The sequence below is a fragment of the Cannabis sativa genome, chromosome 7, assembly GCF_029168945.1.
Source record: "Cannabis sativa cultivar Pink pepper isolate KNU-18-1 chromosome 7, ASM2916894v1, whole genome shotgun sequence".
NCBI classification, from domain to species: Eukaryota; Viridiplantae; Streptophyta; class Magnoliopsida; order Rosales; family Cannabaceae; genus Cannabis; species Cannabis sativa.
In genome coordinates, this window is record NC_083607.1 from 62,226,820 (window position 1) to 62,247,274 (window position 20,455).

The following is a 20,455-nucleotide window of genomic DNA, read 5'->3' on the forward strand; positions in this document are numbered from 1 at the left end:
TAAAAATAAAATTATATAGGATGCTAATAAAATTATATATCATGTCAACAAAAGTACAATAGAAAATAGAACTTAAATATTATTTAAAAAAAATTATATACTGTATAACAAAAAATACATATACCATACACCAAAACAAATATATACAAAAAATAATAATAATAAAAATATAGATTACTAATATATATATATATGTAAGTATACTATACTAACCAAATTATATACTACAATTAAAATACATATACCATGACCATTGTATATAATAAAATAAAAACTAATTAAATATTATTTAAAATAAATAATCATACAATCAAAAAAATATAAAAATAATAATTAAATATATGTAGCATGGCAATAAAATTATATACATACAATAAAATATTTTATTATGCTAATAATATTATATACCACTATTATACACATCATAATAAAAAATAAATATCATCTAAGAATAATAATATACCATACAACAAAATAGAAATATACCGTACAACAAAATCTATATACTAACAACCCAAAACAACTCATAAAAAATTAAAAAAATTGACATAACTTTAAAATAAAAAAGATTTTAACAAAACTAGCTAATATAGATATACCATAATATTTAAATAATTTGCTTCTAATTCTAAAAAAATAATAAAAAAAATTAATGATTTTGAAATGAGGACATTTACTAACATAGTCTTATGATTTAGGGTCATTTGCTATATTTTTTTAAAATAAGGACATAAACTAACATAGTCCTATAATTTGGGGTCATTTACTATAATTTTCTTAAAAAATAATGTACACCTAAATAAAAAGTCTAAGAGAGATCACATGTTATACAATAATCTTAAACCAATGGACAAGAAAAATAAGGACAGAATTTGAATTTATCTTATGTAGCAATATTTAGAGTAGAATTGCGAACAACTTATCTTTTAGGCAAAGCATCTTTTTATAAGAAAACAAAAAAGAAAGAAAGGAATATCTTGGAACATTGTAATAATTGAACAAGTGGGATTTAATTAGTTAATTTTTTCAATTATACATTTGATTTGAGTATTGTCTCATCCTAATTTGAACCACATATATGAGAAATCCCATAATAACCACAAATGAAAAATAAGCAGATATTATAGTAATTAATGTTGAGTTTGCATCACTTGTTTAGTGACATTGAAATGTGTTCACTAGGCCATTTTGTTCAAAAGCGTCTATACAAATTGCACTGTTGCAACTCAAATATCGAAATCCAAAAGCAACATTCCTCAAACTTCATCACAACACGCGAGATTCAGAGTCTGCAAATTCTGTAACTTATCAAAGAGAATTAGAAGTGTTTTTAACTTATTATTATAAGAAACTTTATAAAACATCTCAAATGTTCCAACTCATACAAATTCTTTAGAAACACCTCAACATTCATGGAAGGTACACTAAAAGCTCACAGAAATAATTGTAAGCAACAAATTGAAGAACTTGCCTTCACATCTAACTTGCCTCTCACAAGAATCTTCCAAAGAGATTCTTAAACAAAACCAATGATTCTCATAAAAGAAGCAGTGGTAGCTTCTGCAACAGAGAACATACAAGAAGAAAGGTATTAGATAAGAAATCTTGTTCTACCTCGCCACCAATGCTTCAGTAACATTGTCTTGTGCAGTATCTTGTTTCTTGTTGAACACCACTCCTTTTTCGACACTTATGCTTGTTGATCACAACGGTGTCTGACCATTGCGGACAAATCTTCCATCACAGAGTTGCAATATCAAATGTTGATCAATTCATCACAAACTGAAAAATTAAATGAGATTATTACAAGCTCTATTATATCTACACAAGGATTACTAATTTCCATGTATGTAAGCAAGAAATCCCATGTAATAAAATAAATAAAATTCACAAGTTAAAGTGGAAAGAAAAACCACAAATGAAAACAATGTTAAGGTGGTTTTATTTTATACTCCATGCAGGTACTTGTATTTTCTAAGTGCTCTTTCTCCAAAGATATCAAAACACATATTACCAATTATCAATATTAATTTGTTTCATTTAAAAGGAAATGATACTACAAGAAACAATTTCAGAATGCATGCTTCATAAACACATTAATCTAATTAAAAAAGCACACGCATAGAGAGGGAGATTAACTCACATCTATAATGGAGAAACTTCAATAACAAATTTGTTCACTTTGCTGAACCTGTCTGGAATCAATGTCAAATTGGGGCAGTTGGAGAGGTTGACAAACTGAAGGGAAGGAAGGTTATCAACCCCTTGCAGTAGTGATGTCAAATTGGAGCAGTTTTTTATAAGGATAGACTCAAGGGAAGGAAGGTTATCAATCCCTTCGAGTAGTGATGTCAAATCGGAGCAGTCTTTTATAAGGATAGACTCAAGGGAAGGAAGGTTACCAATCCCTTCAAGTAGTGATGTCAAATTGAGAATGCTACTAATCCTGATGGACTTGAGCAATGAAATGTTTGGTTGAGTGTTGTGTGCTGCAATACCATGAATGTTCCTTCTCCTTATCATTTGAAACGTATCTTCTAATGCCTTTAAGCTAACTTCCAACATGAGTTCAACTCTTTCAATAGATGGAAACAAGGGCATTGAAGTGAGGTTAGGACAGTTAACTATTTGTAGATTGGAAAGACGAGGAAATGATCTAATAATAAACTCATTACCATCCACTTTCTTTTTCCACCACCACCATTTGAGATTTGAACAAAATCTTATTTCAAGAGTCACTAGAGATGGAAAGAACAAGTTGGTGTCAAAATCATCATCTTCACCAGAGGAGCACATGTACTCTGCTTTGACTTCTGAAATCTTAAGTTCCTGGAGAGAATGTAATTGATCTAGTTTTGGGAGATATTTGCACTTCTTACAATCTGACAACACCAACTTAACAAGTTTATCCAATGAAGAAAGCCAACCTCCAAATCTCACACCCATGAAACATGAGACAAACAACTCTTTTAGGCTGGAAGGTGGCTGCAAACCTTCTAGTAACATTTCGTCATTTTCCACCTTATTGTTATTGTCATCAACTTCTTCCCATCCTAAATGTAACAATTGAAGATCATGCTTCCCTTCACAAATGATATGATATTACATTGTCATCATATCATATTAAGTCTCCACTTAGCTTACTTATAAGTTCATTAATAGAGTTATTACATTGTAGAGCAATGAAGAACTCAGTTTCTCAGTTTGTTATTAGACTTGTTATAGCCTGGAAAGTGACATAAGATATTGAGAGTGAGAAAAATCTGTTTTTTGAATGAAGTGTTTTGATACTAACTAAGTTGTACAGTATGTGAGAGTCATAAGATATTAAACAACAGATTCTGATATAAATATATAACCCATCCAATCCATGGAGATTCATGCTTCAACTTTTGTCATCACACTGCAATGTTGATCCCTACACAAACTGAAAAAAGAATTAACAGATACGAAAATTACACTACCAATGAATCTAATTAACAAAACTGAGAGATAAAAAGAGATAACTCACATGTATAATGGACAAACTTCAATTTCAACCTTAGGACAACCCTCAATATGAAAATACTGCAATTTTCTGCACTTGTTTGGAATTGATGTCAAATCGCTAGAGGTATTGATCGTGATGGACTCGAGCAATGAAATGTTTGGCTGAGTGTTGTCTGCCTCAACACCCTCTGAATGTTCCTTCACCTCATCATTTTCAACCTATCTTCTAATGCCTTTGAGCTACATTCGAGTTCTACTATTTCAATAGATCGAAACAAGGGCATTGAAGTGAGGTAAGGGCAGTTGTATATTATTAGATTGGAAAAACTCAACCACCAAATTGTACAAAGAGATATAAAGCCCCCAAAAATTTAATTAATGATATCTTTTTTTCAATTTAGCTACAACATCAAATATTTATCTTAAAATCATTATTTAACATGTAAGTAAATAAACTTTATTGTTGCAGAAAATATATGGCACCAGAATTTGCATTATGGGGTTACTTATCTGATAAACACAACATGACATACATCATAGAACCTTAATGGCTGGCAAAATAAATTCTGTAAGATCTTGATCTCAAAAAGAAAAGAATGACCAAGGTACGTAGCTCGATTTTTTTGAAGAAGAGAAAGAGGCCTTCGTCTAAGACTGAACTCTCGTCACTCACGGCCCTCAAAAATCCTAGAATTTCTTTCCAATCTGAAGGTCCTAATTACTATTGATTGAGTACAAATTACCTAAATTGATTATTTCTGTGAATTAAACGAAGTGTAAATCAAAGAACACAGAATTTACAAGCTTCCTCCGCATTGGAAACGCATTCCAACCGAGTAGTGCTTGGGTTCCCTTGAACCGGGTAAAGTAACATCCACTATAAAATCAATTCAATTACAAATACCAGTTCTGATTCAACAAATCAAACAATGTAATCTAAATTGACTTTTATACAATGTTACCTAATACTTGAACACACTCAAGTATCAAGATCTAATCACCAAAAGATCTCTGTAACCACGAACTCTGAATATTCAGATAGCTGAATCTCATTCAGCTGATTGATCTGAACTCTCCTCAGATCAGGCAGATTCTATCTCCATCTTCAACCACCAGAAGATCTTCGAAATATCAATCTGCACATTCAAGAAACAAACACAGAAAGAGAAGCCCTAGCAGAGCAAGAATCCAATAGAAGATTCTAACAGAAGAGAGTTAGTTAGTATGACAGATCTCACAGAATTTATATGCTGAAGATAATAAACCTAACTAACTAAACAACCAGCAAGGTACAGCTGGCACAAACTAACAACCTTGCAGAAAGCTGACATGGCACTAAAATGAATTTAGTGAAGACAGATGCAACTAACTACAGATAAGATGTTAGAAAAGCAAATGCAGTTTCAGAATTACCAAACAACAGTAATATCTAATTTGCCACACAAAAACACGACACTTACAATCTCCCCCTTGGCAAATTATGATCAACGACAACCCAAATTGAAATCACCAAAAGTTTAGACAAACCTCAAAAAAGATACACAGACAGTATTGAAAATATTAACACAATCCCAAAAAAAATAACTGTGTACAAAGTTTATCAAAAGGTAAAAACACTCCCCCTCGATGATCATAATCAATCACTGCTAGAGTACGAGACCAAGGGAACACAGGAACCAATAACCCTTGAGTCACCACCATCAGGAGCAGAGGACGGAGCTACAGTGGAAATCTCCCCCTGAACAACTGCCACATGTGAAGGCTCCCCCTGGACTGCAGCAGACTGTGAAGTCTCCCCCTGAATGGCAGCCCCAATAATGTCGCCTTGGTGAAACCAAGAATCAATCTCCTTGTCAATGCCAGCTGATGGAGAAGGGACTGGAACACTGGGACCCTCAGAAGGTAATGGTACAGGAGGAACTGCAGACATCTGTGGCTGACTGTGTGGGGCAGATGGATCTACGGCTGCATTAGATGGAGAGACAGCAGGAGAGGCCTTATGCTGATCAGAGCCATCTGCAGAAGATCGTCTTCAAGGCGAGCTCGAAAGAGGACGTACCCCTGATTTAGGGCGAACCTCTATAACTTTTTGGTGTTTGTTTTTCCTTCTATCTTTACTGTGTTTTGGCTAGATCTGTGTGTGTATGTTTTATGGTGTTTCTGGGGTTATTTCTAGGTGAGATCGATCAAGAGATCGAGAAAGATCTCTGGTTCTAGGGTTTGAGAACCAGAGAGAAAGGAGAGAACGAGAGATAGAGTTTGAGAACTCTCGAAGGTTCGAAGTTGCAAATGAGCTAGGGTTAGCTCTGATTGAACTTGATTTTGTTCAAGTGAGAACGAAAAATTGTTTGCGCAAAACGATCTGTCGTGCAGGAAATAAACGACAAGTTCCATTGTCGTTTGGATTTGGTTTTATATTGAATTTTCTGGGACAATTTTGTCCCTGTCGTTTTGACATTTTGCTTGAGTTGGTGTAGGGACAATCTTGGAATTTCACCAAGAAAATCCTACATAAGTCAATACTAAATGTAGTATTGTATTAAATAATATTTTTGACAATACAATACAACACGGCGTACCGAACGATCCCTAAACTAATGATACGACAACTTCAACATAAGGCGGTGATGTAGTGATGTCGCGGCCAACATCAGGGAGCAGCCCTAACCTCCATGATTCATATAACCTCACAATAAGAATTACATATTTAACTACATCATAACATGTCTTTACAGAGTAAAATGCCCAAAATAGGAAACAGAACCACCCAACAAATGGAAATATAATGCACAATAGCAAAATGGCAGCTAGAGCTCCAAACCAGAGGTTGATTCTTTCAATATAAGCATTAGTAGTCTTTGCTGATTCTTTCAATTTTACTATTTCAGTGATTGCTTATGTATTAAACTATGCTTTCCAGATTTTGATATCTACCAAATCATGCTCCTTGAACTTTGATATGTACTAAATTATGGTCCCTGAACTTTCATCTATGTTAAACTTTTTTACTAAAATTAGAAAAAAGTCCTTAAATCCAACAATCTCAATAGTTCAGGGAGCATTTTTAACGACCTTAAAAGTTCAGGGGGCATAATTTAGTACATGTGAAAGTTCAAGGACAAAAATCCTAATTAGCCAATAAATTATATATATGTGTGTGTGATACAAGGTAGATGACATGTATGTAATGTTTTCACTTGTGATGTAAAACTTGTATTATATAAGTAAATTAAAAATCAAGTGTGCGTGAAGTATTATATGGAAAGCATCACATCAATAACATATATTATATATATTAGTAGCATTTTGTTCCTTTCTTCTCTTTTTCTTTACGACCGACCCAAAGAAACCAAAGTCAATTCTACTCATTTATATATCTTCATAATATATAAATTAGTCACCATCATTTTTAATAAATGACATACATTTATATATTAAAAAAATAATTAGTCTAAAAATGTATCTGTACGTTATAGGACTATATCTAATGCTAAATTTGTATATGGAATGTAACTATATGAATAATGGTATACATTTACATGCATATGTTCATTATTACATCATATACAAATTATTTATTTTTAATTTTTAATAAATTTTTTGTCTTAATTTTTGGAAATAGATGTGTTAATTTTTTTTCAAAACATGACATGGACTAATTAAGAGCCATACATCTAGCATCTTATTTGGCAAATAACGGTTTGGCAAATAACGGTAAGTAGTAATAATTGCCAATAAATGATGAACTTAGATATTTTAGCCGTCAAAAAATTAAAGAAGGTATTTAAGTATTACAAATGTAAAAATTTAGGTATGTTAGACTTATTATTTGGACTTACATTAATTTTTATTAGTTTTATTAAAATTTAAGTTGATTGGATGGTTCTTTGTTTAGTCCATATAATGTTAGTCTAGTTGAAGGAGAAGTTTGACTGTGCGAGTTTTTCTAGTTGACTAAAGTTTTTGATAAGCAGACCCAGTTCAACTAGAGTTGTGTAACTAAGTGCACTCCTTAACTCTATAAATACATATTGTCTTATCACAATTCTATACTTTTTATAATCAGATAAATAAATTTGCTTCTGATTTAAAGATTTAGAGAGAAAGACTTAGTTGATAGTACTACACTATCAAATTAAAGTAATTGCTGCCTAATTATTATCTATTATTATTGTGTTCTAAATTATATACAAATTGTATCTTATGTTATTAATTTTTCTAACAAAATATTTTTACCGCAAATTACTTATATATTCATCCTAAAATATACATAGCTACCAACTATCCATTGCATTACAAGATCAGTAGTAGAGAGATATTTATAATTATTAATCCCTTCTCATGAAAAACTTGCATTCCATTTTATTCACTACTTGCAATTCTTACATGATTTTGGATTGGATGACGTTTGTGTAAACACAGTTACATTTACATGCACTAATACAAAAGTTAGTACCTTAAATTGATTTGCTTGGTCAAACAGAATAAAAAAAAAAGAGAGCAAAAAGGATTAGGTCATTGAAGATAGCATTATATATTTGTTATTATATGTACTATTTGTAATTTTATATATCTACAATGAATTCATAAACATTACTCGTGTAAATACAAAATTACTGCACGTAAACAATTATTAATCCTACATTGCTTAATTTTTAATTATTGTTAATTTTATGAATAATTGTTTAATCTATAACTTTAATAATATAAAGTATAAACTATTCTGCTTATATTTCTACATTTGTGTAACAAAAGTGCATATGTTTATTTTGAAAGAAATACAAAATTACATTTGTTAATTTATGAATTTTGATTAGTCAACAAAACCGACATTGTATCTTTCCAAAAAGATCAAAACGACATGTATATATATATATATAACAACCATATTAATATATTATATATATATATATATAGATCAACCTGCAAACACTAAAGAGAAAGAGAGTTAGTTAGTTAATAATTGTAATTATGTCTTATCATCCCATAATTTTTTTCAGCTATCCCACATTACTTGTTCTTACCCAATTGATGTTTCAATCCAAAAACTATTCACCATTTGAGACTCATTATCTCATAATATATGCATCTGTTGTATCTTTGCTCATCTATGTTTTGGTTTGGGCCACTGAGATCACTATCCAACGTCGAGCTACTGCTGAAAGTGTTGCTGTTGTTGTTGTTTCGATCTCAACCAAAATCAGCCTCTTTTTTGGAATTTTGGCCTGTCTTTTTCTTTTGATCATTCTAAATACTCTTCTTGGGTTATTTTTCTTCTTATTTTGGTTAATTTACTCTGTTAAGATTGGTTATGATGAGCTGATTATGATGCTTCATGATCAAAATGGCCGAGGCACCTTACTTACACTACTACCTATAAGTGTTAGTGTAAGTACGAGAGGAGCCTCGGCCACGGAGAGTGCGCCGGTGCCATCTCAAGACGAGTCTCGGCCACCAACAACACATGATGATGAAATTTGAGGAAATGATATGAATATTTACTGTAATGCATTGATTCTATTTTCCCCTGTTTTTTCTTTCTTAATTTTCTTTGTCATTGAATATTCCTCTTGTACCTTTGTAACTTGTAAGCTTATCTAAGTATAAATTAAATAAATATAATTATCAGCACCAACATTCTTTATCTAGCCATCTATTTATTTCTTTCTTGGTCAAATGTTTTTAAAAAATAAATCATAAGAAAGAAAAGGTCTACTCTCTTTGAGAGACTATTTTAGAATTACTACTCTGTATACCATTATGTAATTGTTTAACATCTCATGCAAAATTAGCATTGCCGAATGCCAGACTCGAACTTAGACCCGGACCAGAACTCCGAACCTCAATCCTAAACCCTAGACCCAACACGGACCAGGCCCTGGCCCTGACTTTGCTCCAGTCCCCGAATCTGGACGGGGTCCTAATTGAGGTCAAATTTAATAGTAAAATAATACAAATTATTAATATAAGTCAATACTAAATATAGTATTGTATTAAATAATATTAAGATAATACAATACAACACGGAGTACCGAACGAACCCTAAACTGATGATACGACAACTTCAACATAAGGCGGTGATGTAGTGATGCCGTGGCCAACATCAGGGAGCAGCCCTAACCTCCATGATTCATATAACCTCACAACAAGAATTACATCTTTAACTACATCATAACATGTCTTTACAGAGTAAAATGCCCAAAATAGGAAACAGAACCACCCAACAAATGGAAATATAATGCACAATAGCAAAATGGCTGCCAGAGCTCCAAACCAGAGGCTGATTCTTTCAATATAAGCATTAGTAGTCTTTGCTGTGCCCCATGCCAAAACATAGATAATCAAAGCTACAACAAATGCTGCCATTATCCCAAATTGGGTCTCAAATGGTGAAAAGCTTTCTGATTGAAACTTCACTTGGATTAAGGTTGCCAATGTGGAGATGCTGAACCCAATAATCTCATGAAACACCATAATTTTTTTATTATGAATAATATCAGATGATGGACAACGTGAGGTGTATATATATAATATAGACAAACAAAAGGTTTAAACTTTTGATGGGTTTTACATGCAATTGAAAATTGGCGTAGGCGTCTATAGAGATATATACAAAGTCATGTTATTATAGATTTATGTACATGCAAATTACACAATCATGTAATTATAGATATATCTACATATAATATTCAAAGTCATGTAATTATTCATATATATACACGTAAAACGCAAAGTCATAGATGGGTCCATGGCCGAGTTAAGAAAGCACAAAGTTAAGACAGTGGACCTACGTACTTTAATTTTTATAAAGTCAAAATAGAGAATTCTAAATATTTAGAATATAAAAAGAATACACAGCAATGTAATAGGTATATGTACATGTAAATTACACAATCGATCATGTAATTATAGATATATATATATATACATGTAAAACTAGACATGTAAAACACAAAGCCATGTAAGTGAAAGCAAAACAAAAATATAATCATTGGTGGGGGCAGTGGACCCACTTGAAATTCTATACGGTCGAAAGTGAAATGGAATATTTAGAATATAAAAAGTTTCTATGTGAAAGATCTACTAGCAATATACATGTAATTATAGATATATGTACATGTAAATTACACAATCATGTAATTACACATGTAAAACACAAAGCCAAGTGAAAGCAAAACAAACATGATATATGGCTAACTGGGTGTTTGCTCACTAAAGATTTAGTTGTATTCTGATTTTCTCTATTCTTGAACTATATTTTTGTAATGACCGTAAATCTAACTATGAATGCTTTTCTTTAAAAAAAAAAAAAAAAAAGCAAACCAAACATTGGTGGGGCATTAGACCCACTTGAACTTCTATGTAGTCCAAAGTGAAATGGAAATATTTAGTGTTAATTCAGGAATACATTCACATGGCTAATTTTGAGATTTGGCTCTGATACCACTTGTAAGGACCGTCGGACACCATTTATTTATCTATTGGTATGATATTGTCCGCTTTGGGCGTAAGCCCTCACGGATTTGTTTTTGGGCACCTTCCCAAAAGACCTCATTCCAATGGAGATAGTGTTCATCCTTATATACCTAAGATCCTTCCTATTTCTAGCCAATGTAGAACTCTGGATGTACACCCAACACTGTTTCTATTACTTTTATTGTTTTCTAATTTTAATTTTCTCTTAAATTTGATATAACCAAATAGAAGTAAATATTTAATTTAAAGTACTTAACTACAATCCTTGTGAGATCGACATCACTCTTTGTGAGTCTATTACTTGTTTACGATATGTATACTTACGTGTTAATAATACCACAACAAGTTTTTGGCGTCGTTACCGGAGATTGTTAGTTAATATTAATAAAAATTAAATTTTGTTCTAATTTAGTTTTTTCTTTTTAATTTCAGTACTAATTCTATTTATTTCAATTTTTTCTCTTTTCTCAAGTTCAATTAGTTTATGCGAGGTCAAGAAGCAACTATCAAATTGCCTATTGACCTTGAAATTGAGAAGACTTGCAGACAAAATAGAAGGAGGAAAAGATTGGAAAGAGCTGTAACAGGGACTAAACAAGAAGTAGGTACGGTTGAACGTCAATAATGGTAATAATGGAGGTGCTGTAGAAGATTAGGCTAATGGTCCCAATCAAAATGATCGTAGCCTGAGGAACTATTTGATACCTAACTTGATAGGGGTCAAATCCTGTATTAGGCCACCTTGATGCTAACAATTTTGAGATCAAGTCGGCCACACTATACAGATGGTTCAATCCACAGTCCAGTTTGAGGGATTACCAACAGAAGACCCAAACATGCATCTTGCTAACTTTGAAGAAGCTTTGTCAATCATTTAAGGTCAATGGGAAGCCTCATTAAGGGATTGAATAAATGAATATTACAATAATTTAATTTTTATTATAGAATTAGTTTTGTTTTTAATTTATGTTTCAATGTTTTAGGAACTGATTTTCCCTTTATTTTTTAATTATAATCACTTTGAATTATTGCGTGTTACTTATTTGTACTCATTATGTTATATAACTGGCTCTATTTTAGTTAGAGTAATTTGCGGCAAAACCCCCTCAACTATCAATTTACTTGCAAAAAACCATCCAATCTCATCTTTTGGTGGGAAAACCCTCCAAAGTACTGTTTCGTTTACATTTTTAAGGTGTCGTCTATTCAGCCTCGTTAAGTCTTAATTTTGCCCACGTGGCAATGACAGGTCAATAAAAAATTATCCTACGTGGCCATATTTTACAAAATAAAAATTAAAATAAAAACAAAAAATTTAAGAGTAATTTGCGGCAAAACTCCCTCAACTATCAATTTACTTGCAAAAAACCATCCAACCTTAAAGTTTTTTGGATGGTTTTTTGCAAGTAAATTGATAGTTGGGGGAGTTTTGCCGCAAATTACTCTTAAAGTTTTATTTTTATTTTGTAAAATATGGCCACATAGGATAATTTTTTAGTGACTTGTCATTGCCACGTGGGCAAAATTAGGAGCTGGACAAACGACATCTTAAAATGTAAACAGAATAGTACTTTGGAGGGTTTTCCCACCAAAATATGAGGTTGGATGGTTTTTTGCAAGTAAATTGATAGTTAAGGGGGTTTTGCCGCAAATTACTCTTTTAGTTATAACCGGTTTTGAGTTATTTCGTGTTATTGGTTTTTATTCATTATAACACTATTATAGAACCAGTTCTACTTTAATTATAACTTGTTTGAGTTATTTTATGTTATTTATTTTTATTTATTATGTTAAGGAACCGGTTATATTTTTAGTTATATCAGACATCTACCTCTGGTGACTTTTCCAATAACTTTTTCAGCAATGGCGACTTTTTCAGTGACGGTGATTTTTCCGGCGACACTAACTTTTCCGACGACTTTTCCAACAAAACTTATTGTTATTTTACAAATATGAGATTTCTACTTTTTTTTTTACAAAAATATAACAGAAAAAAGCTCATATAAATGTAAAAATAAAAAAAAATAAAAAAAACTCATAACCCTATAGTATTATTTATTTATGTCATAATGTAAAATTCACTCTAAAATATTAATTGATCCAATTCAACATTCAATAGATGTTGAATAGATTCAATAACTAAAATTAATTGAATCTAATGGTAAAATCTAACATCCAATCATATATTAATTAAATTCAACACCATACATAAATAAAGTAATTTCTTACTTTGTGTGAATCATAACCTCCTTTCGTCGACAACCAATTGGATATTCTCTTCACACGCTCCACACTCCAAAAGTGTAGGGGTAGTTCATTCAACTTATTCCCTTCACCCCATTTGACATGATTGAAGTAATAAAGCTATATACGTAACACAACTAAAACTCATCAAAACATCATTAATTAATACTAACATCATCATATAATTAATTGATCACTATGAATAATTCATTTGATAGGTTTCGATGGTACCGGGGATTGTACATGAGACAAATGAAGTGCAGATGCTGAAAGATGAACTCAGCAAAATGAAAAATGAAGTTGAGTCAGTCACTTCAAATCCAATAACAAATTAAATACATTATTAATCTCATAATAATCTCTGACTTAATTAATATTGACTTTCACTGAAAATCTTGCTCATCACTCTATTATATATTAGACAAAACAATTAGTTTGTTATTTCTGTTAGAAGTAGTCACAGACACTTTCCAAACTTCTTTCTCTCTCTCTATGAAACTATTTTCCACTGCTCTGCAATCATTGAGTTTTGGTTGTAATAAAAGCTTGCACATACGATTACTACATGATCTAATTATTAGTATTATTATTACTCAATTCTCTATACTCATGTTCAATATTCAATTATTGTTTTCACATTAAATATTAATTGTGGCAAAAAGTTGTTTGGCCATGCGACGATTTCAAGACTGGCTGGATCAGAAGATTGGGAAGAAATGTTCTTTGGAAAAGACCTTAGGAACTGTGAGCATGTACGTATGGATTATAATTGATTAGTTTTATTTTAGTTAATCTCATAAAACGCTTTACTCCAGTACTCCCCTCTATCAATTAATTTTATATATATATATATGTATGTAACAGGTTTTGGTCCCACTGTCAGTCCCAATGGGATGGTGGCATATATGTGATGGCATTGATGAAGCATTTCAGGGTTCGACAGCAGGATAACATGTCTCACAAGGTATGTTTATGTTTATGTTTATTTGAATGAAATTAGACAACAGCTGTGTGTGTAATAAGGATCCTAATTTGGCTCATTTTGTTACAGATTGACTTATTCGACCAAAAAGAAGATATTGTTTTACAACTTGTACGCCATCCAAAAAATAAGGTCCGCCATAATAAAGTTTGCAAGTTTTTCAAGAAAAGGTTGGAATTGTATGGGTCAAGGGAGTCAGAGTAGTTTTTTCCAACCATATGTCATGTACTCAATAGTCATGCGTAGTGTGTTTGAGTTTTAACAAACAATTTTCTTAGTGTTTTCTCACTTCTATACTATTCTACAAATTATGACATCTTACAACCACTTTTATAACTAGAAACACATTATCCGTTGTAGAATATATCATAATTAAGGATATATATGATTCCAATTGATCAACTACAAACCAAACCACGTACAGAGTAACATTATCATGTATTATTATCTCAACTTAGCAACACTAATAAAACAGGCTCCATACAGATGATAACACATATGTTTTAAAAATATATCAAAAGTAGATCATAAGCTCATTGTTGACAAGGTTAAAACACACTATGCTGCAAGTGAAAAGCCATTGAATCAACCCATCTCATCAGCATAATAATCTTCCAATAAGCAATCATTCTCATCTTCAAATCAAATGCTTGATGAAGAAGATGAGATCTCACCAAATCAAAACCATCCAAATTCACCTTAAAAGCCACCATGTTCTCATCATCCAAAACCCCATGAATCCTATGCATTTTGTTTTTATAAATAACATAAAAAATCGCTAACTAATTATAAATTGCTCTGTGATATAGTATATAGTGTCACTTATTTAAATCATCCAATTATGTAATCGCAATACTTAGCCATTTTTGATTAATTAGCAAAGAATTAATACTTAATGATCATTACCTGCCCTGTCCTAGCTAGGTTCCTCAATACAATATATAAGGCTATATATATAGAATTGTTGAGTAAAAAGAACAATCAAACGATAAAGTATTCCATGTCCAATAAATAAAAGATAATATATTGTGTTGTTAAAGGTGTGTGATGAAGATTGATTGACATTATTAAGGGTTCTTTTTTCTTTGGCTTTTCCTTTTTTATCTTGTCAAATTTCATGAATGTTGCACTCTTTTTTATTTGACTAAACTTTATATAGTCAATGACTATCTATAGCACATGTTTTTTACCACTTAAAAGTGACTAATAGCCTAATAGAGGATGGTGATCAAGTGTACAGGCAGGCCCGGCCCTGGACATAGGCGGGCTAAGCCTGTGCCTAGGGCCCACTCAGACCAGGGTCCCAAAATTTTTTTTTCCTCTTTTAAAATTATACATTTTTTTACCGATTTTGAAAAATACCACATTTTTTCTAATATAAGGGCCCAAAAAAAAATTTTTTCCGTATGGCCCACTTTGTTTCAGGGCAGTGAATGTTCTCATTCTGTCATATAATAAGGTGGAATTATTGGAATTAAACCCACTTAATCCCTGTGCATTTAAACAATAACTCAGCAAAAGAGTTGGTTAATGCAGTTGACTGCATCTCCAACTCGGCAAGCGTCTTCTCCTTCCTTCATCTATAAATATTTCTAAACTCTTTACATTTCAAGTTATCAACACAAGTATAGATACAGTTTTAGAGGTTCTTTGTAAAATAATTTTGGCATGAATAATTCATCAACAATTATTTGTTATTTAACACCCTCTGAATGTTCCTTCACCTCATCATTTTCAACCTATCTTCTAATGCCTTTGAGCTACATTCGAGTTTAACTCTTTCAAACAGAAAAGAATGATCAAGGTATGTAGCTCGATTGTGTGCACAAATCCATCGCCTTCAGTTTGCCCACCATGGATTCAAATTTGCATGATGATCCATTTCCTGAATACAAAAACATATTGACTCCAACCATTCCCTGAAATTCTTGACAACGCCAATCTTCTCATCAACTGAATCTTGAATGTGTTGAAATGAAAGAATGAGACTTTGAAAGTATTAGTTCTTTTCCACAGATAACTCCACATATGTCTCCATCTTTTTGGGTCTGATCATCTTTCTGCAATTCATCTCTCCACCATTTCTCTTGTGTACAATCAAAACCTATGAAATGAGTCAATCAAAGTCAACAACAGAACAAAGCAGTATGCATAGATAGATATTAGAGTTCCTTCTGTTGTAATGAGTCATTTCTTACTTTGTCAGAACACTTGCTCTTTGAGGTTTTGTTTCCATCTCTCTTGTTGAATTTATTAATAGATATTTGACAGCCAAGGATGCCCAATTCTGCATCATTATTCTCTGTATACTCCAACAATAATTTACTCTATACTCTTTGCCAATAACTTCAATGCAAAAGTCTTCCTAGAGTTAAAACCACAAACAAACATGTATGAGAAATCCCATATACAATAAATAATAAGAAAAGAGAAGATGATGAGATCATTTCAAGAGACATGCCACTATGAAAAATCAGTCTAGACAAGAAGAATTAATGCTGGCCCCATTCCCTGCCCTGTCATAGGAACCATCCCAGAGTTTGAACTCTCTTCTTTGATCTTGTTGTTCCTGTTTAAAACCGCCTACATAATAACAAGTCAAATATACATTACATAATAAAATGCACAAATAAATAATTATAATAGAAAGAGAATGATAAGCTCACATGTACAGCAAGAGAAAACAGATAATACAAACCTGTTAAGTTTCCATAAGATGCTGCATCCCTTTCTGCCTCTTGTACAGCAAGACAAATTTGTTCCTTCTTTGCCGAATCTCCCAACACAGAGTTCCAATCTTCAAACAACAGAGGTGAGGATGAGAAAACCATATCCATATTCATATATTGTTCTACTTGTATACATGATACTCACAAAAACAACAAATGCAAAAACAAACTTATAAATAAAATTAATATGTGCTTACCAGGCCCCCATTGGTTCACAAGGATGAATTATACAAATTGACCTGTTTCTGTTTCATTTAAAAGGAAATCAAATTAATTCCAGATTAATGCATGCATGCATGCATGCTTCATAAACACATTAATCTAAATTAAAAAAACCCTAACAATTAGAGAGAGAGAGAGAGAGAGAGAGAGAGAGAGAGAGAAAGACATAAACTCACAGAGAAACTTCAATTACATCATCTCTGTTCAAGCTTTGGACAATCCTTAATATAGAAATTCTTCACTTTTCTAAAGTTGTCGGGAATTGATGTCAAATTTGGGGAGTTATATACATAAATAGACTTAAGGGGAGGAAGGTTATCCTTCCCTTCCACTACTGTCAAATTGGGGCAGCTTCTTATATCGATGGACTCAAGGGAAGGAAGCTTATGAATCCCTTCCACCAGTAGTGATGTCAAATCTTGACTGTTATTGATCTTGATAGACCTGAGTGATGAACTGTTATTGAGCTTTATATTTTCTAATACCATTGAACTACTTCCACGCAGTTTAACTTTTTCAATAGATGGAAACAGGGGCATTGAAGTGAGGTGAGGGCAGTGGTATATTGATAGATTGGAAAGACGAGGAAATGATCTAATATTTTTCCAATCCACTTTCTTATTCCACCACCACCACTTCAGATTTGGACATTCTTCAATTCTAAGTCTCACTAGGGAATTAAAGAAAAAGCTTTTATCATAATCATCTTCGGCAGATGAGCACATGTACTCTGCTTCTACTCCTGATATCATAAGTTCCTTAAGAAAACGTAATTGATCTAATTTTGGGAGATATTGGCACTTCATACACCTTAATAAATTCAATTTAACAAGGTTATTCCATTTAAAAGCCCAACCTCCAAGTGTCACACCCTTGAAATCCCATACGTTCAACTCTTTTAGGCTGGAAGGTGGCTGCAAACCTTCAAGTGACATTTTGTCATTTTCCACTGCAATCCGTTGTAACTCTAAAAATTGAAGACGATGGTTGCCTTGACAAATGACTCGCTCTGAAGTTGTTTTTGATGCAGAATAGTTTGTTGTGTCTGTGTCACTGAGTCCTTCAATTGTTAAGCTTCCTTGTAAGTTGTTAATAAGGTTGCTCAATTCATGCAACCCACTGGACTCAGATGCAACAAATCTATCTAATGTGTGAAGGGAACTCATATACCCAAATTCAGAGGGCATCTCTCTCAATCCATCACATCCTTCAATCATAAGATGCCTTAAGTTGACTAATTTCTTCATTTTCCGAGGTAATCTAACAAGCCTATCACAATTCTTAAGATTCAGAGTTTGTAAATTCTTTAATCTTTTAAAAGAGCTAGGAAGCTCTTTTAACTTAGAATTCTCTGAAAGATTTAGATATCTCAAATGTTCCAATTCACATAGATTCCTTGGCAACTCCTTAATTTCCAAAGAAGGTATACTCAAAGCTCGTAGACGCTTATACTTGGACAAAAAGTCCTTAAGTTTCGAGAAACTCATCCCTTTACCATTATGTAAAAGTAAAGTTCGAAGTCTTTTTTGGACACTTTTAGTATCAAAACCAAAATTTACTAATGACACGTGGAGACATTTTTCACTAGAAATTTTAGGATTTTGATCGATTATGACACTATTTGATCCCGCCACCTTAATTGCAAGATCATGCATAAGGTCATGCATTTTACATGTCATTATATCACCAAATTCACCTACTTTTGGCTCTTGGAAAAATGATCTCCAATGTAGAATTTTAAAATACTCGTAACCAATATCTTCTAGACATTGGCTTTTGTCATCAGAGTATGTTATAAATCCTTGTGCCATCCATAGTTGTATCAACTCCCTCACATCAATTTCATGATCTTTTGGGAACAATCTACACTAAGCAAAACAATGCTTCAAATGTGAAGGGAGATGATCATAACTTAGCTTGAGGGTGGGCATGATATCATTTTTATTTTGATCTATTATTGCAAACTCACGATTCAAAAACCTTGACAAGTACTCCGTTTGTTTATCTCCATCCTCCGGTAACCTTTCCTGCAATAATCTTCCTATTGTTTTTATGGCTAAAGGAACTCCCTTACATTTTTCGACAACCTCCATCCCTAGCTTCATTTCTTTTGAGCCCTCCTCCGGCTCTTTACCATTCTTAAATGTCATTCTTTTGAATAAGGACCAGGACATATGTTTGCTCAAACCCTCAACTTTAATTGGGTTGACTTTATTACTCTTAGTTATCTTAGCGACCATTTCACTACGAGTGGTTACTAAGACTCTACTACCCTTTGCCCCACACTTCAACAACGTCTCTAACTTATTCCATTCTGTACCATTCTCATTCCAAACATCATCCAACACTAGCAGGTATTTCGTTTCACTTAGCTTACTTCTAAGTTCATTTTGTAAATTTTCTAGACTGTTAGAAGCATTAGAATTTACAATTTTCCCCACAAGTAATCTCACATCAAAATCATCAGAAACACACACCCACATTTTTTGTTCAAAATGTTTTTCGACTCTATTATCATTAAAAACACATTGAGCTAGTGTGGTTTTCCCTAACCCTCCAATCCCTACCATTGGAATGAATGACACATCCTCCCCAAACTCCATTTCCACCAACATTCGAATAATCTCTCTCTTTTCATCCTCTCTCCCGATAACTTCCTCTTCCCTCACATATGAGTAGGTCTCCCTCGTACTACTTCCACTAGCAACTACTGTTTCTATTGGACGAACATTTAATGATTGAAAAGTCTTATTTTCTCTTAGATCTTGTAGTTGTTTTCTTATACGTTTAATCTTATGGCCCATCTTAAAACGAAAAACTAGCTGATTAGAGCTGGAGAAGAAAATACGTACTGATTCAGTAAACCTATGCTCAGACATGAGTTCACCCTGTAGAAGTTCGGTATGAAACTTGTCCACCAAGTCATCAGCAACAATGAAAACATCTCCAAGCTGTTGGAGCCAAGCTTTGACTTGATGATCAACATCCATCTTCTCTTCTGCATCAAGAAGTACGCCTTTGATTACTCCAATCGTCCCAACAAGTTTCTGAAACTCGTCCTTCACACCATAAAGCAATCGAATCTCTTTAAATGCTTGAGAAACCAGCATTTGAATAAGATTTGCAGCAATGCTGGACAAAACACCATCGGCCATTATTGTATTTTTGGAAAGGGTGGTAATTAAAGCTGAGATGAAGATCAAATCCTCTTTGTAATTATAGCTTTATATACAGATATATTATAAGAGAGTGATGAGAAATAAAATATGTGGATGTAGTATTAGTGATCAATAATCGTTTGAGGCCTACTTCT

General features: G+C 32.7%; 2 protein-coding genes across 3 annotated transcripts; both read right to left on the reverse strand.

Moving 5' to 3' along the window:
• Nucleotides 1-1,008: 1,008 nt before the first annotated feature.
• On the reverse strand, nucleotides 1,009-4,165 carry LOC133039945 (disease resistance protein TAO1-like). Its single transcript, XM_061119081.1, has 3 exons — nucleotides 3,512-4,165; nucleotides 2,144-3,427; nucleotides 1,009-1,782 (listed from the first exon to the last, which is right to left on the reverse strand). The coding sequence occupies exon 2, from the start codon at nucleotides 3,004-3,006 to the stop codon at nucleotides 2,146-2,148; it is 861 nt and encodes a 286-aa protein (XP_060975064.1). The 5' UTR covers nucleotides 3,007-3,427; nucleotides 3,512-4,165; the 3' UTR covers nucleotides 1,009-1,782; nucleotides 2,144-2,145.
• Nucleotides 4,166-15,698: 11,533 nt separating this feature from the next.
• On the reverse strand, nucleotides 15,699-20,455 carry LOC133039947 (putative disease resistance protein RGA3). 2 transcript variants are annotated; one of them, XM_061119083.1, is made up of 5 exons: nucleotides 17,319-20,455; nucleotides 17,118-17,165; nucleotides 16,890-16,988; nucleotides 16,390-16,774; nucleotides 15,699-16,295 (listed from the first exon to the last, which is right to left on the reverse strand). In XM_061119083.1, exon 1 carries the CDS (start codon nucleotides 20,295-20,297, stop codon nucleotides 19,011-19,013), a length of 1,287 nt encoding a protein of 428 aa, XP_060975066.1. In that variant the 5' UTR covers nucleotides 20,298-20,455; the 3' UTR covers nucleotides 15,699-16,295; nucleotides 16,390-16,774; nucleotides 16,890-16,988; nucleotides 17,118-17,165; nucleotides 17,319-19,010. The 2 variants fall into 2 exon arrangements, with proteins under 2 accessions (XP_060975066.1, XP_060975065.1); XM_061119082.1 differs by having other exon boundaries at nucleotides 17,319-19,000.